At 38.5% G+C, this 16,840-nt stretch overlaps 1 protein-coding gene across 1 annotated transcript in view; it reads right to left on the minus strand.

Annotated features, from left to right (window-relative positions):
• Window positions 1-16,840, minus strand: part of col11a1a (collagen, type XI, alpha 1a) — a 79,742-nt gene that overhangs the window by 14,578 nt on the left and 48,324 nt on the right. The window contains exons 38-50 of the mRNA XM_035655967.1: window positions 15,502-15,555; window positions 14,859-14,966; window positions 12,195-12,284; window positions 10,998-11,051; window positions 8,509-8,616; window positions 7,814-7,921; window positions 7,222-7,275; window positions 6,977-7,030; window positions 6,236-6,343; window positions 2,997-3,050; window positions 2,863-2,916; window positions 2,602-2,655; window positions 1,978-2,031 (exon numbers count right to left, since the gene is read on the minus strand). Coding sequence (XP_035511860.1) covers window positions 1,978-2,031; window positions 2,602-2,655; window positions 2,863-2,916; window positions 2,997-3,050; window positions 6,236-6,343; window positions 6,977-7,030; window positions 7,222-7,275; window positions 7,814-7,921; window positions 8,509-8,616; window positions 10,998-11,051; window positions 12,195-12,284; window positions 14,859-14,966; window positions 15,502-15,555 — 954 coding nt within the window. The remainder of the gene's footprint in view (window positions 1-1,977; window positions 2,032-2,601; window positions 2,656-2,862; window positions 2,917-2,996; window positions 3,051-6,235; window positions 6,344-6,976; window positions 7,031-7,221; window positions 7,276-7,813; window positions 7,922-8,508; window positions 8,617-10,997; window positions 11,052-12,194; window positions 12,285-14,858; window positions 14,967-15,501; window positions 15,556-16,840) is intronic.

Here is a 16,840-nt window from a genome sequence, read left to right on the forward strand (position 1 = left end):
AGATTGTGCACCTTAAAAAGTGTGTTTCCTGTTCCAAGTGCAATAGTTAAATCCAATTGTTCTGATGAAGGATTAGTGCAATTGAGAAATATAATTATTTGCTTCACTTATATTGTTATAATAAAACATAACAGTACGTGCAGAATTTTTTTTTTGGTGTCATTCAAGATAGAACCGGCACTGTCTTCTGTAGTTCCATTTGTGCAGAGATAATGGTGCACTCTTCCTGTTTTGTATGATAAAGCACTTTTGCTTTGCAGTGTGAAAGAATTCAGCAGATTCTCTAAATTGTGATTTGGTGGCAAATTTGCTGATGATTTCAATAAGAGATTGCCTTGTTTGACCCTTTTTGCTGGACTACATTTGGGTAGTCAGCTTTTACTGTTTCATTCAGTGGAACCAGATGACAAAAAGGCCTGTAGTAAAATGAACATTTAGCTATATTAACAATATAAAAACTCCAGTTAAAAACTCCAGCTGAATTCAGTACATGGCTTACAAAATAAAGTAAACATTTTTTTTTAAAGCAGCTATAAGGAACTTTCATTTTGTGTGGATTCTGGCAGCCCCTGTGGACAAAAGCGGTAGTGTTTCCATTGTCGCTTTCCATTGATTTCGGGGGGAAACTGACCAAATGCGACAGGGTGGCAGGAATTAAGACATATATAGAAATAGCAAATCTTCTTGCTAATGGTACTGTTTGTCGCATAGAGGCATAAGTATTAAACTGAACTGTTTCACTCCCTAAAAACAAGTAAAGTGGTGTTTATGTACTATATTGTAGTTAATATAGTTCTAATGCCATCAGTACTCAATGTAACACTTTGATTTAAAAATTCAAAAAGACAAACTGAAAAGCATTAGGTTGGGCTGTGCTTATGATGGGGACTTGCTGCACACTGACTTTGGAAATGTCAATGACACCAGCAGTATGATGGGGAACTAGCAGGGGACATTATGAATGCTTGTAATCACGCTCCTCTGCCACTCCCACTGGAGAAAGGCCATCTTTTCAATCTGCTGTTGTACCTCAATAATGATAAATGAGGCAGCATAGCTAATAGAACCATCAATGATGGGTGTTAAGGTAAAAGTTGAAAAAAATAAATAAACCTAATCAAATTGTCATTTATCTCTGTCTGGCAATACCACAGACAAGCATATGGATATGGTAAATTAACATGTAATCTTTCAAAATCTTTTGAAATTATGTCTGACATTCAGTATAACAAACACTTTGCTAAATACATGGTATTGAATGGCACTTACAAAACTTGTAAAGTCCTTCACTACCATATCACTTTAAGTAACAAAACAGGGCAAATCACCACTAAAAGCTACACTCAGCAAAGTGGGTGTCTGGTGTTTTGATGCTGACTTGCTTCATGGTGGCAACAATCATTGTTCTTTAGGGCAGAAGCACCAGGCGTATCCTCCTGGTAATTATGTCTTAAGAGTCTAGGAAGAGACTTAATTTGGCAGGCCATGTGGACATGGGGTGCAAAGCAGAAGAGCCATGCTGAGATGAACTACTAGTCTTAATGTGAGGAGCAATTACTTTCAGTGTGATGAATACATAGTGTCACTCTGAAGAAAAAAGCCTTCTCGTTAGATTGGATTTTGTTCTATATTTGCCTAAAGCTATCCATTAAGCCACTGTTTTCCTGTGGATAACCTACAAAAATATGTTGCTGATGTTGTTTGAGACTGTTACTATCATGCTGTAGCAAAAACACATTTGACTGACCTTAGTGGTGTATACATTAAAGTTATGTAAAGTAAAGTTTTAAAATGTTTTAGCCCTGCAAATATGAATGGTGTGTGATTTGTTAAAGATTGAGAAGCTAATGTATGAATGTGTTTATAAGCAAGATGTACTTTACATACAAAAACACACAGTGACATTCAAACATAAGCCATTCCTGCAATCCATACTTAGTTTGACAAACTAGAAAATAAAAAACAGAGCTCACTTACCCCAGTTCCAGGCTCTCCAGGTTGTCCTGGGTTTCCGGCCTCTCCTTGTTCACCCTGTGGTTAGACAAATGTCAGTGTCTGGACAGATAAACCTTCATCGTCACACATGGAGAGCTTCAGTTTTCACACCTTCTCTAACAAAATAGCTCTAACAAAAATATTACTTACTTAAATATTACTTACTTACTAAAAATATCAACAAAAGCCAGACATTTAACTTCTTCTTCTATCTTAGTCTGTAACTGTAGTTGATACAACAGTGTTAAAAGTTACTGTATTCCAAATGGCCTCTTAAAGTGTTGGTAGCCCTTCATGTTTCATATTGCAGTCATTTTAACAGCCATGGTAAAGCATTAAGTATTTATAGTGCAGCCGTCTGCCAAATGGCAGTAAAATGGACGAATCTTGTTGGAAGCGTTGTAAAATAGACATTAATAGTGTCAAAGCACTAACTCAGACAAAAAGCCTGGGTATATGAAATGAATAGACTGCAGGTGGTAACAAAGGCAGGCAGCTGGGTGGTCTGGAGTGGGCTGGAAAGGGTGGGCTATAGCAATATTTCAGTCCCAGTGCCCACATAACGGTAAGCGGGCAAAACACCCCGGGCCATGTTCTGACTCTTACCTTCTCACCCACGGACCCCATGGGACCGACTCCGCCTGGAGGGCCTTGTGGACCCTGCAGTAGGAAATATAGAAAGAGGTGAGTCATCGTCCATCACCTTGGGAGAGGAGGCTCGATGATATCCAGGCATTGCGACTCAAGATGTAGTTAACTTTATGTCAGAGTTTAACATGGAACAAATCCTTTTTAAGGATACAGTAATATAATATGCAGGTTAAATAATTTTGCATTTACACATTGTTGTCAATTAGCCATACATACATCAGCTCCACTTGGACCCTGAGGACCTCTGGGACCAGGAGGACCAGGAGGGCCCTGCAGAAAAGAAATACAGTGTTGTTAAAGTGTTTAAAATGATTATAAGTGTGCTTAAAAGAAACAGTTGTGTTTCTTACCATGGGGCCAACATCACCGTTCTCTCCCTTCTCACCAGGAGGTCCAGGAAGCCCCTGAAGATGACAAAAATGAATAAACAATTATGTTATTGAAGAAGAAAATAATCATGTTACAAGCACAAGGTGCTGTTGCACAAATAAGCTATGGCGTTCTTAATAATTAAAATTTGTTTGCGCTGTTAACTGTATTCACAACAGCTGTTACTGCTTGAGATTTAATTTGACATTTGATTTGACTGCTGGAATACATTGTAGTGATGCACTGAAATATTAAATATATCTGTGGGCCAGAGCATGCATAAATTATTCACTTGAAACCACGTTTTAACTGCCGTCTAGTCCTATTATCTGTTCAATGAAATATTCAATGAATATATGCTGAGCAAGGTCAAGAACAAGTCAACTACGAGAACCAGAGACCTTCAAAAAACAGACAACCTTGTGCAGACAAACTCAAAAACAGAGTACTAAACTGAAGAGAGCACTAACAGAATCAAAAAATAAGTGCAACTCAGTGATGACAGACAAAGTAATTTCAGTTATAAAAGTTAAACAGCATTGAGCAAAAGGGGTTAGATATGAGAAAGAGTAAATAATTAAAATAATTGAGAATGCCTTTGTAGGATTTAAGAAGTGACTCAAAAATAAAATAGCACAGCAATCCCTATAAAAGTCTGCCAGTCTGATCTCCTCAGGCCTTGGATGAGGACGTCAGGTCGTGACCGGGCATGTATGGTGGTGCATGTATGCCATGTATTAAAGGGCCTAATTTAGCTAGACTTTCTCAAATAGCTGTTAGTAAAGAACTCAGTGATATTTCATGTCCACACTTGAGTATGAACACAACAGGGTAAACCCCTTATAGATACTCAGGTGAAGGTGAGATGATTTTATTCTACAATTCTGTCTTCGGCTCCGCAAACATGCAAGACAATTTGCTTCTCTTCTCTTTGCTTTCACTTTTGTAGTCAGTTACTTGTTCATCTTGACTCAAAGGTGCAGGCATAGATCCAGCTCACTCATGCATGTTAAACGAGCAGCGTGGTCAAGACCCCATGTGTGCATTTGATCCCTGACATTTCTATGGGTAATTGCTGTGATTAAATTGCTATACCCTGCTTTGCCTTCTGTGTGTGCCTGTTCTCGATTCAGAGGCAGTTTGTCATCAGTGTAAGGTTGCAAGGAGAAGATCAAAGAGTTGCTTCTTCGACATGTGCTAACATCAACCTCAAACACTCACAACCGGGCCCGAAAAAAAAAACAGATTCTTTGCTGACTGTTGTAAGTTTGTGTATGTGTGCATTGTCCTACATCGAAGCGTGTGTGTCCTATTTTTTCCATGGGTGCTAAAAAGTGTGTGTGTAGCTGCATGCTGATTCCTGCCGTGCTGAGAAATCTCATCTATGTAAAGGTCTCCTCTAGTCTCAGATCGTTAGCGGTGCTACTAATTATGCAGCGCGGTAAATGTGTTCGATGAGGAACTGTCTATCGGAGCAGGTCAGTCCATGCAATTAATGGAATCACAATGGGAAGTGAATTACTCCCAATTAAAAGTCCATTGAATACAATCCTGCAGAGATAGGATAGCACCTTGGAACGATGAGTGGTAGTCTATGTAATTTCATCAAGACAATGACCCCAATCTCTGCAGTAAACTCTTAACGTCTTTATCTTAAGAAGTTGACTACTAATAAAACAGATAATTACTAACAAATGGGCTACTACTGAGGGGAAGGTCCTTCCTCGTTAGATTATTATCACAGTTGTACAAAACATCATTAAGCCTAGATGTTGTGTAGTTTAGTTTGTGTGTACGCTTTATGCATCAAGCTGATCTGCCCTTTAAATTACCCTAATATTTTCAGTCTGGATTAAACTATGTCCTGGATGGTTAGAGTCTAGTTTACACAACTACATTATATTCATATAAAAAAGCAAAATGTAGCACTGATGATAATGCCTATTTTGTAAGCATTATACATGCTGATAATCGTTACTGGCCCTCCTTAACCCAGATAGTGATGGGGTAAGGATGTTACCAGTAAATGAAGGTTAGAGGTGTAATTATTGCAGGTCACAGCTCGGTCAACATACAATACACATCACAGGTTAAATTAAAGCAGAGTATACTGCACAGGCAGCCGTATAAGTGTGTGAGTCTCTGTGTCTGCCTTCGTTTGCACTGAAGCATAGTGTGGGATGAATGTCATACAGTGTCGTAGTCCCACACAGTTAAGAGAGGTAATTGAATGACCCTTGAATGATTCTTACGTATGCCATCACTAGACACTGTTACTGCTATTACCGGCAGAATGAGGGCTGAAAACTAGAATTCAGTTCACTTTATTGCAGACTTCTTGTCCATAGAAATAGTCCATTGGAAAACAAAGATGTATGAGATAAAATACAGTGTATAAAACAAACATTTATACATATAGGTTATACCTATATTAGTTCTAAAAAAAAATCATTAAAAGTTGGATTGCTGATTCTTTGATATTCAGTTTATTGTAGTCCTCTGTATTGAACTCATTGTATTTTTCTTCTTTCCGCCCTTTGTGCATGCTTAATAAGCTTTTCCTTGCCTAGCAACATGTGATTATTGTACAGTATGGTATTGCCATCAACAGGAAATGTCTTTTCTACATTATCTTTATGAAGCCAGCTCTGTGGTTTATGAAGGAATGGAATATACCACAATTATGAGTTTCTTCTAATCCAGTGTGACAGCTACAGGACATTATAATTGCTATCACAGTGGAAGCAAGCCTGAGTCACAGGGGTGGGACAGTTGGTGTGTAATGTAAATGGATGAGGTTGTGGAGGCAGGATTAGCCTTTGTTCTGGCTTCCATTTTTCATTCATTTGCACATATAAGCGGTGCTGCCTCACCGTACATGTGTCCTTACATTATATGCCTTTAGTGAATTCATTATTAACAATGTGTATTGACTGGAGGTCTCAATGTTTTATTATAATATAATTAACTATGTTGTACTACTGCAAAATAAATGCATGTATAAAAGATGACCTCTATAATGTTACTATTGGCAATCATAGCTTGTTTTGTGTAGTGTAGAGTAGTGAGTAGCAAGAGTTATCCTGGACAACTGTTTACATGACACAAACATGAATACTATAATATTCAGACACCATAGGGCTCATTGTATAGGACTATTGTAAGTTACTGTATTTGTAGCATGTGCTTGCACATATTTGTACGTGTGAATAGTACTAACCTGTAGACCTATGGGACCAGGGGGTCCAGGGAAACCTCTAGAACCTTCATCTCCCTTCTGTCCAAACATACCCTGCTGACCTCTGGGACCAGGCTCTCCATCAGCTCCCTGAGAAAAAAAACATACTTTCACTGTTTGTTTGTGTTTTTTGTTTGTAGGGATCAACTAATACTCTTCTACGACTGTTCCTGGGGTCCATATTCAAATAAAATACATATACTCAACAACGTTTGTGCTTACATTTCACATTTCATACAGTAAACAATAAAGTTACATCGAAACCACACATACACAAAACATTTCCTCTGAAGTTTAATATTTTTACCGCATGCATATTTGTGTTATACTTGTTAAACATTATGCATACATTAGGCATACACTGTTATGGTCATTGAAATGTTCATATAAATGTGTGTATTGTTTACTGATATAACACAGAGAAGATTCTATTTGAAAGCCGAAGGTTTTCAACTTGCTGACTTTAAACACTTAGTGTCTGGTACTGCAAATCTTTATGATAAAAAATAATCTGGCTCATTGAAAATTAAGTGTTTTAGGATACTTGCAAATGAAAACTCTGTAACTATGTATAACTATTCAGAAATACTATACCCTAATTTACCTTACATGCATCTTCCTGTCCGCCCTTCTGTTCTGGTTTATGATACTATAAACATCACACATTCACACATGGTCCATTACATAAATTTCATCCATGCTTTTTAGGACAGTTATACTTACAGCAGGACCTGGGGCACCTATGGGACCTTGGAGACCAGCTGGTCCAGGAGGACCCTGAACACAAAGAAGAAGTTGTTATTTGTAAGTAAAATGCAGCTCACTTTTGTGTGATAATGGTGCTAGTGTGTGGTTCTGTCAGTAGGAATCCTTTAAGAAAACATTACCAACTCTTTAATTATTGTTCAAAATGTATGTAAATGTGTGTGTGTGCAGGGAATGAATGGACTTTGCTTCCTATAACGCACCTGTTCTCCCTTGTCTGCTTTGCTTCCTTTCTGACCAGGCTCTCCCACCTCTCCCTGGGAAAGAGAAACACACACAAACACAGTCAACCATTTTAGCCCAACTTAGCTTCTTCCCTAAATATTAATAGCTTATGAAAATCATTAAAAACTCTCAGCTCAACACAAACAACCGTTAGCTGCAGTTAGAATCTTGACACAGCACTGTATGTATAAACACAGAGAGAGAGATGTACATTTTTTAATGTTTAGTTCATTGCAGAGTAAACCTCTGCAGTGACATAATGTTTGGCAGCTCAATGGAATGCCTGATAGTAACCTTAAGGGGCACAATAATTGCAGGAGATGAAACAAGCAACATTATTTCACTTTTACATCTCCTCTAATTGCGTTTGCCGGTTATGAAGATGGATAGGCAACAGTGAGGAAAAGAGGGAGACATATTTTCGATGCAGATGGCCTGAGTGTGAAAATGGGGATGAAGATTGATTGGCAATCTGGTTCAGCCTCAAAATGTATCCAAGTTTGAGGATGGAGAAGGAGTTGTAACTGGGCCAACAGGATGGGTGGGTGGTAGTGAGTGTGGTTCACTGACCTTGTCACCGTCCTCTCCAGGGGGACCTTGGGGTCCAGCGGGCCCGGGCAGACCAACAGGACCCTGGACACCATCACGGCCAGCAGGACCTTGAGGCCCTTTCTCACCCTAGAAGAGCAAAGACATTTGTTTGTTCAACTATATCAATATACAAAAACACACACAAGATGGATCAAAAACAAAAAAAAATACATTAAAAATGAATATAAAAAAGTCTCCTACAGCTAGTAATTACATACCACCATAAAGTCAACATAAAGTGAGGCATGCAGGGCTTTCATTCTGCTCCTAGAAGAGGAGCGTCTGTATATTCAAGATAATGAATTATGGAAAAATAAAAGATAAATTAAGAACCCATTACTTTTAAAATAGCTCTAGTTTTTCAAAATAGATTTATAGATTCATAGAATAGTATTAATTAATCAAATGAATACAATAATATATTTTTTTTCTATAGATTTACAGTTCTTTTAAACATTTACCAATACTATTCTATTTACATTTTTCCATGATAATGTTATTATCCATTTTGCCTGTAAAGATTAGCTCTTTCTTCTTTATATTATGTTAGTCTGGATATCAACTTAATAAGAACAGTTTGGCTTCTATAGTTAATTGCATTGATAAAAAGGCATTTGTTTTAACTAAACAGAAAGATGTTGTGTTGCCACTGAAGGAAAGAAGAAAATATTTACAGGTGCTCCCTTCTCTCCAGCAGGACCTGGGGGACCCTGAGGGCCAGGTCTACCAGACAGGCCAATTGGACCAGCTGCACCAGCAGGACCTCTCTCACCAGGAGATCCCTGTGAGTTTGAGAAAGAGAGAGAGATGATGAGTGAAAAATAAAAGGCAGAAGCCATGTTTGGATTATTCTGGAGAGAAGTACACATATAGTTTTGGCAGCCCTGTCCATAAATATAACCAGTATGCTGAACAATAACCCCTGATATTAAGACATCTACAAAGCAAGACCTAACTGAGTTCCACTGCTAATAAAATGAACACACACAAACACATCTACATACACAACCCCCCTTTTGAGAGGAAAACTGCAGCAACACACAGCAGCAGGTGGCTTTTAAGTTCTAATAAAGCATTGCTGCTCCTTGAAAGCAGTCAGCATTATCTGCAGTCAGGGAGCTGACGTCTTGGTGGCTCTCTAAGCCCTGAGCATCTCACTCCTGCTGCTGAAAATGCATTTCTGAATGAAAGACACCGCTGCTGTGTATCAGTAGTCAGATACAGGAACTCAGTGTTCACCTAAATCCATAAAACATGATGGTGAATGACATTTTATCTCTGCTGCACTGAATTAACTGACTTTGTACCTGTATGCACATTTACTTCATGTTGTCAGGAATACATGGACTTACCAGAAAAAAAGAGCCTAAATACAAATTAAGACTGTTCAATGTTCTGTGAAATCAAAACCTAAAACCTAAATATTAAAGCTGTGTTTAAAACAAAACAGTCTTACATTTTTAATGATTTATCAGTTTCCCATTATAACTGTTAAAAAAAATAATAAAAAACAATACAAATCCTGGAGGAAAGAATATAGTAATGTTTTCTACTCATGTAAAGTAAGTGACACTTAAATGTACATGAGGCTCCTTTGACATGTTAATTATCATCTCTGCAAAAACAATAAAAACAGTTGTTGTTGGTAAACATCATCTGAATGTACTAATGGAGGAGAGTGAGGGAGGCAAGATAATATGATGTCTCAATTATCCCACATCTTGAACACAGATATTTTTAGACCTAACCTTCAATTTTACAGGGTTTCTAAGGTTAGTGTTTGGACATACAGTCTACAATATATATGCATGCTAATGTGTTACATTTGTAATAGGAAGTTATGATATGATAATATATGTATTCCTTCCCCTGGGCTGTAAATACTGTAATCACTATATATAACATGTTTATCAACATGTTAACGCTTACGTAAGTACTGAACACTGGACAGTCAAGTATCTCCAGGGCAGAACATTACATTAAAAAGAAAAAAAAAGTGTAACATTTGAAGAATACAATGATTAGATACAATGATCCTATTAAATGATTTAACATGTTTTTCTTCAGAAATGTTTACGTTTTTAGCAGCTAGTATCTTGTGATTTTATTGCTTTAATACATAAGAAAAACCTAAAATTCATGATTAGGAACAAGACAAAAACACTATTGTGACAGCAGCAGCTCATCACATCATGGTAACCTTCCCACTGCTTCTCATGAAGAAGCTCCAGAGTCTCTGTGACAGTCTAAGAAGAATGTAAGAAGAACTTAACATGCGTAAAGTGACGCGATGCAACCTTTGGGACAGATGAGGGATGGGTAGAGCAGTGCTCAGGGTGCCTAGACACTGTGACTCACCATATGGATGCTTGCCTGGCTGTGTGGTTTTGTTGTGTGTGTTTGTTTGTTTGGGTCGGTCTCTGTGTGCCAGGAGGCAATGGAGCAAACAGTCTTGATACCCAGCTACTCTAGCGCTTGATCGCTCCTGTGACAAATCGCTGTGTGCAGTGGGTCGAGATTAAATTTGGTGATGCTTTCGCTGAAAAATTAATAAATAAATCACTGATGACGTGGCCATGATGGCTTAATGAGGTTATATGTATCACACGTACTTTTGAATTAATTTACTATGATTGATTTTTGTCATGTCTGCTTTTAATAGCACTGTGACTGCAGTTCAATAGTTCTTACCACTTATAACTCTGCTGTTTTTTTCAGAAAACCTAGGCTCTCCTCTCTCTGTTGCTACTGTTGTGATGTCCTTGAGCAAAGGCTATACACACTGGACATCACTAGAATGTGTGAGTGTATAAATTTATGAATGTGCAGCACTGCGCAGCTGAAGAGGAGCATACTGCTCATCAAACCTTACCTGGAGCAATAAAAATACAAAAATAAAAAATCTCTCTCATAAGTTTGAGTGCATTGCCGAATACTTCCTCCCTCCTTGGTGGTGAGGTCAAAAGGTAAGCAAGCATAAAGCTGGCCTAGTAAATAGAAGGCATTTTCAAAGCTTTTCCTGTCCAAATGATGTAAACTGCCCTCTGGTGCTTGGAATATGCAGCCCTTACTGAAACATGAAATATACTGTACAAGCCTCCATGTTAATCAATAACCCAAATCAAATATAAAATGTTATCATCTCAGGTAACAGTATACTTACAACAGGACCAGGTGGACCTTGGGGCCCCTCTCCTCCCTTCAGACCTGCTGGGCCCTGAGAGAAGAAGAAGGAAAAACACATGATGACTTTCTTGACACAGCAGTTAAACCCTGTGTGGCTTTAAATAAACCTGTGCATTCACGCCGCATCCCTGCATTTCAACACCTCCATGATAAGATGCCAATCCAGCCTGGATGGCCTGCCTTCGTTTAATGGTTTGTCACTTCAGGCAGACACCAATAGAAATGTGCTTTGAGTGCATTTAACCTCACAGCACCGCTCCAAGAAATATCATTGCTATTGACATTTTTGTCCTGGTAGACCACCAGCATTAATCCAAGGCCAAAAATACAGTACGCACATATATAGATATATTAGTCGTATGTACACATGAGTACATGTGTATGTACATGTGGGTGCATGCAATCTTCATTCTACACATGCAAGTTTGCACATGCAGAGTTGTGTATAATATTTCAGGTGTGCTTTCTTGTATGTTTGTCAATGCCCAAAATGTGTGTGTGTGCAGCTCCCTAGTGGGCTACAAAAGAGCACATGGCAGTATGGGTAATGAGTCTCTGCAGGCTCTGGCTGTGTGCTGGAGTAAATTACAATGGCAGAAAACAATCAGTGGTGCTGCTGGCCTGCAGAGTCTGACTGACCTTGAGGATGCAGGCAGCAAAACGCTTCTTTTCCCTACAGTATATCAATTCCCAGCCACCACAGTCTAATTGCCAACATTTCCCGCTTAATAATTTATTGAGTAAATAATGCATATAGAGACAAACAAATAACTTTACTGCCCCCCCATAAAATACTGGCACTGAAATATGAAAAACAACAAACAAAGTCCTTGAGTTAAACCAGGGGAAGATCTCACAAATGGATCCCTAACCAACAATTCCTTACTACTATAATAGAGGCCCATGATGCATTGCGGCGGTTAAAACAGTGGTGTTAGTGGTGGCGGAGCGATGCAATGGCACGCCTGTTCATTTGTAACATGTCGCTTTGGATTTCCTCTGCACTGGATTGATTGCTAGGAGTGAATTCCAGGGCTGGTGTCTCTAATGAAATGAATAGCTCTAGATAGACGCTGGTTCATTTGTTATGTAGCAATGTTCTGTCACTTTCTACTAGCAAACACATGTAAAGAGAAGCTATGATGAATAGGTGCAGGGTGAGTTGAGCTCTTACCGTGGCGCCAGGTAGACCTCTTTCTCCAGGGAAGCCTCGAAGGCCAGGGGGGCCGTCTTTGCCGGTGGATCCTTGTGGTCCAGGGTCTCCCTATACACACAATCCAAAATGTTTGTGTTAGAATGACTGTAATATGTTGCATCAATACAACATAGTAATAATTATAACAAACATTTTTCAAGTAATTTATTTCTGACCGAGCTCTGACCGACAGGGAACATTTCTTTTCTGCTGGAGGACACTCACAAAGCCAGACTACATCTTTCAAGAAAACATATTTCAAAAACCAACTAACTCTGACCAGATACGTTTTAGACGGAGTGTACAGATGAGAGACTTGTCTCCTAAATTGCCAAACGTGATGAACAACTACTTAAACTAAGTGTTAGAATGTAGAAAATGAAGCATGGCGCTGCATGGCCTATTGCTCACCTCAGATTTATTGTGAATTTGGTTATACTGTACAAGAAATCTGAAAGTCTTTCTAAAGAAAGTTATTGTGTATTTTTTAAATCAGAAGCAAAGATTAATACTTTCATATGAGACTGCTATCATTGGTGAATGACTGGTCACCATTTAGATTTACAAATGTAATATTACACAGAAATACTTTACATAGAAAAACACAAAATAAATGTTAGTCTCAGTGTGGCCTCTCTCCTTATACTGTGTCAGTTTGAAAGGGCCTTTAGTCTTCAGTCATGGCTGCAGCAGCAGTTATTTCTTTTAGTAAAACAGACTCAGAACAGTCACTTTATGATTTTAGATGACTTTCTTTTTTTAAACATACACAGCTTCTCATGGAAGTATTGCTCGGCAAAGTGTTAAATTGGTGTTGACATGGTGTCGGTATCAGTTTGAGAATGCAAAACACATGACTGCTAAATCTTGTATTTGAGAACTGCACTGCACTCAGACAAAACCTTGTAAATTAGAACTTAAGAAGTGTCCATCCTACTTAGAAGATGCTAAACATCTTCTTCCACTGAGCCCTCTAGTGAAATATGTACATGCAGTTATGTTTCTGTATTTATTTGTTAAACTGCTGCAGCTGAGCAAAAGATAACTCTGAATTCCTACAAAAAGTGAATACAGATTGAAAAGCATATGACAAGCAAATCTAGTGTATACTAATGGGTTTGTACATCCCACCAGGAACAGAACTGTACTTGTTTTGTAGCTGACATCCATCTTAATGGGCCATTAGCTGCAATTAGTTTGAAGCATGTATGTTTTCTGTGGATTCATTAACACTGTCACCACACAGCCACAACATAAATAACACAGATTTCAGTCTTTTAAACTCAATATGATTTAGATACAGAATTCTTGTTGAAAAGGTTACATAATATAAATAATAGAAAATGTACTGCTTAAAATCTAAAAGCTGAAAGGTTTAGAAAATCAGGGGTGACTCCACTAAACACCAAAAACATGACTCCTGACTGAAATGAGTAGGCAGAGCACTACAAGGGAGGACAATCAAAATGTGCAAGCAACATTTGGTTTAATTTCTGCAACTGTTTGCATGCTCTCCCTCTTCTTTTTCTTCTAACCCTCACCTTAGACACTGAACTAACTCTAAAAGTTCCTTTGTCCCTTATTTAGAAGAAAGGAACAGTGCCAATGGTTGCAGGGCAACTTCATTTACTTCCTGGTTTATTTTATACACCACATCTCTAAAACAAGGACATTTGACTTCAAAAAAAGTTACTTCTGGCTTCGTTTTCTTTTCCTTAGTATTGGCAGGCTGACTTTATCTGCAAACAGGGATGAACAGAAGAGTGGGCTTGAGAGGTATAAGAGGATTTGGACACTGCTGCCAAGACCTCCAAAAAGTGTCCCTGGCATACTGATGCACAGGCCTGGGCGGGGTGGGGATGAAAGTGGGGCTGTGAATAGCTGAGGGTTTGGATTTAGCCGACGGACTTGATTTAACTGTCTGCTTGGGGAAGACAGGAAGAAAATGAAGGAAGAAGACATGGGGGTGTGAGGGAGAGGATGAGGAGCAGGAGATGCTGAGTGGTCCTTGGAGTCAGGGGGTTTGTTTGGAGCAGCCCATACTTCTACAAAATGGCTACTGTCTGCTCCTAATGGGCACTCAATTGCCAGCCAGTAAGGGCCAGAGAGGGAATGTAGCTAGATGCTCCCCAAATCTCAGCTACTGTATCTTCAGCAGTCACTGGCCAGAGTATGGTATAGCACAGAGATTAATGGCGAGACTTGGCGTTTGCTGTGTTTCTAGGTACATTTATGCTTTTTCAGTTTTATTTAAGCAATCCAGTAGTCTATTGAGCATTGCATGCCCTCCAGAAATATAACTGCTTGTGAATGCAGCTGGCTTAATCTGCAAAATCAAATTAGTTCAATTTGCAGCCCACCTCCATACTGCTGATCTCTCTATCAACCTCCCTGGCTTCCTCTCTTCAGTGTAACTAACACAAATCTAATATAGCCCACGAGAAAAGCCAAGCCCACTCTTTTGAACAAATTACTATGTATAACTGTTACCCACCATAGAAGAGAACTGGAGCAATAGGGCCATTTTTGGCAGATTGTGCTACTATATAAAAACAAATGAGCAATTATTTGAGAAGTGTAATTTGTAGAAATACTTTTGGCACAACACTTTCTTCCTGTCAGTACAGTATACTGCACACATACCTTTGCTCCCTCCTTGCCAGCAGCACCTGGAAGACCCTGCTCTCCGGGTGGGCCAGGGGGCCCAGGGTGGCCTCTCTCACCAACGGGGCCAGTCTCTCCAGTTGGACCCTAAGATATCATTACATGGTTAGATATTATTTGCAGTTGAAGATAGCAATGACATACAATATGGCCAATACAGTTATACATTATGTCATACAGTTATTGAAGGCCTCTCAGTAATCATTTACACCAATACTTCAAAGCCCATTTGTCAGTGGATGTCCAAAATCCAAATAAATTAATTATCTAACTCCAAAATTAGAGATATTAAGAAAGGGCTCAGGAATGGCCACCTGCATGATTATCTTTTAGTTACCTACGTTATTTTTTGTCTAATAAGATACTAATTATTGAGGATGGTGGTCCAATGTTTTCTTTACATATACATATATTTAGACTGTTAGTGTTGCCCTGAACAGCTATTACAGTTGCTATTTTTAGTTGATTACAAAAACTTCAGATAGCTATCTTACTGCTGCTCTATTTCCTTTTTCCATACAATAAGAATTTATTTAGGCGAGTTATGAGGCCCTCAAGATGTCATATTTAAAAATGTGTGCTTTAATAATAAGTTTATTCTTTAATAATACATTGATCTTACCTGGGGCCCGACAACACCTCCTGGGCCTGGTGGACCAGTTTTTCCTTGGAAACCCTGAAAAAGGATTACACAGCCTTATTTACACAGTTTATAATAACAATAGAAACAAACATCTTATCTATTAAAACCCAAGTAAAGAAACAATATTGATTCCACTTGAATTTGTTTCAGTTGATAAGAAGGGATTTAGGATTTGGCTTGGTATTTCCTTGATACAGTAACAAGGGGTTTTCAGGTTGTACTTAAAATCTACTATTACATGCCAGTGCTGGCAAGTAAAAAACTGTAGGCAAATGTGCAATTTGTTGTTATGTTGAATACATTTATCTCTTTATTAAGTAGACATTGAGACTGCATGATAAGACTATGTGGGTTTTTAGCCTGTACTAAAAGTAGGCACAAAGGTGAAATAGAAAGAGGGAGATAACATCCAACAGAGGTTTCTGGGTGGAATCAAACTTAAAAAGCTATCAGACCCATTCATGAAGTAGGTGTATCTGACCAAAGACAATACCTTTCTCAATAATATTTGGGACACCACTATAATGAACCTTTGCTGTTATATCATTTATTTTGAAATACTAATACCATTACAAATGCTATGTCCATTAATGCAGTATCTGCCTCTTTGGTCATTTGTATCACTTCCCTGAAGTACAGAAATTAAGTATCACATGAGCTCAGAGGTTGCCTGCTGCAATTAAGATTTACAAAGCACACAGGCAACAGAAGAAGCAGATAACTCTTTTAAGAGTGTACCTGATAGTGGAGATACATGCATATTCAGATGCTAACAATGAGCACTGTAAACAAACTCAGTCTCGAAACCTCTGCATTCACATGCACATCTTTTTATAGAGATTAAAACCACCATTGAAGATCAATTGGAGCCGTTGGGACACCAAGGGTATTTTTGCTCCTTTTAAAGGTCATAAAAACATATACATTTCTGTATTGGTTTCTGTTTTTGTCCTTTCCATCGAACAAGGTTTGACAAGCTCAGTGTACGCTACCTGCCCAGCACAAACAAATAAAGACCCAAAGCAAATAAGTGGCTAGTTAAGGAAGTAGAGCATCTAACAGCAAAAGAGTGAATGAGCCAAACCCGAGCTAAAACACCAGCGAATATGAAGATGAAGCAAGACATGTGACTCCAATAGAACGATAATGACACTCTAAGTCTGCTGAATGTGTAATTAGGCATCTGCTATCTATCATAGCTATCACATTAGCCACAACTTCATGAGCAGACGATATTATCATTCTACTACTACTGTGTTTTAGAGTTTTCCTGCTTACAGTTGTAAACAATTGCATATTTATATATCTATATATATAT

This window comes from Morone saxatilis, unplaced genomic scaffold (genome assembly GCF_004916995.1).
Source record: "Morone saxatilis isolate NCDOM2014 unplaced genomic scaffold, NCSU_SB_2.0 Contig0, whole genome shotgun sequence".
In the NCBI taxonomy this organism is placed as follows: Eukaryota; Metazoa; Chordata; class Actinopteri; family Moronidae; genus Morone; species Morone saxatilis.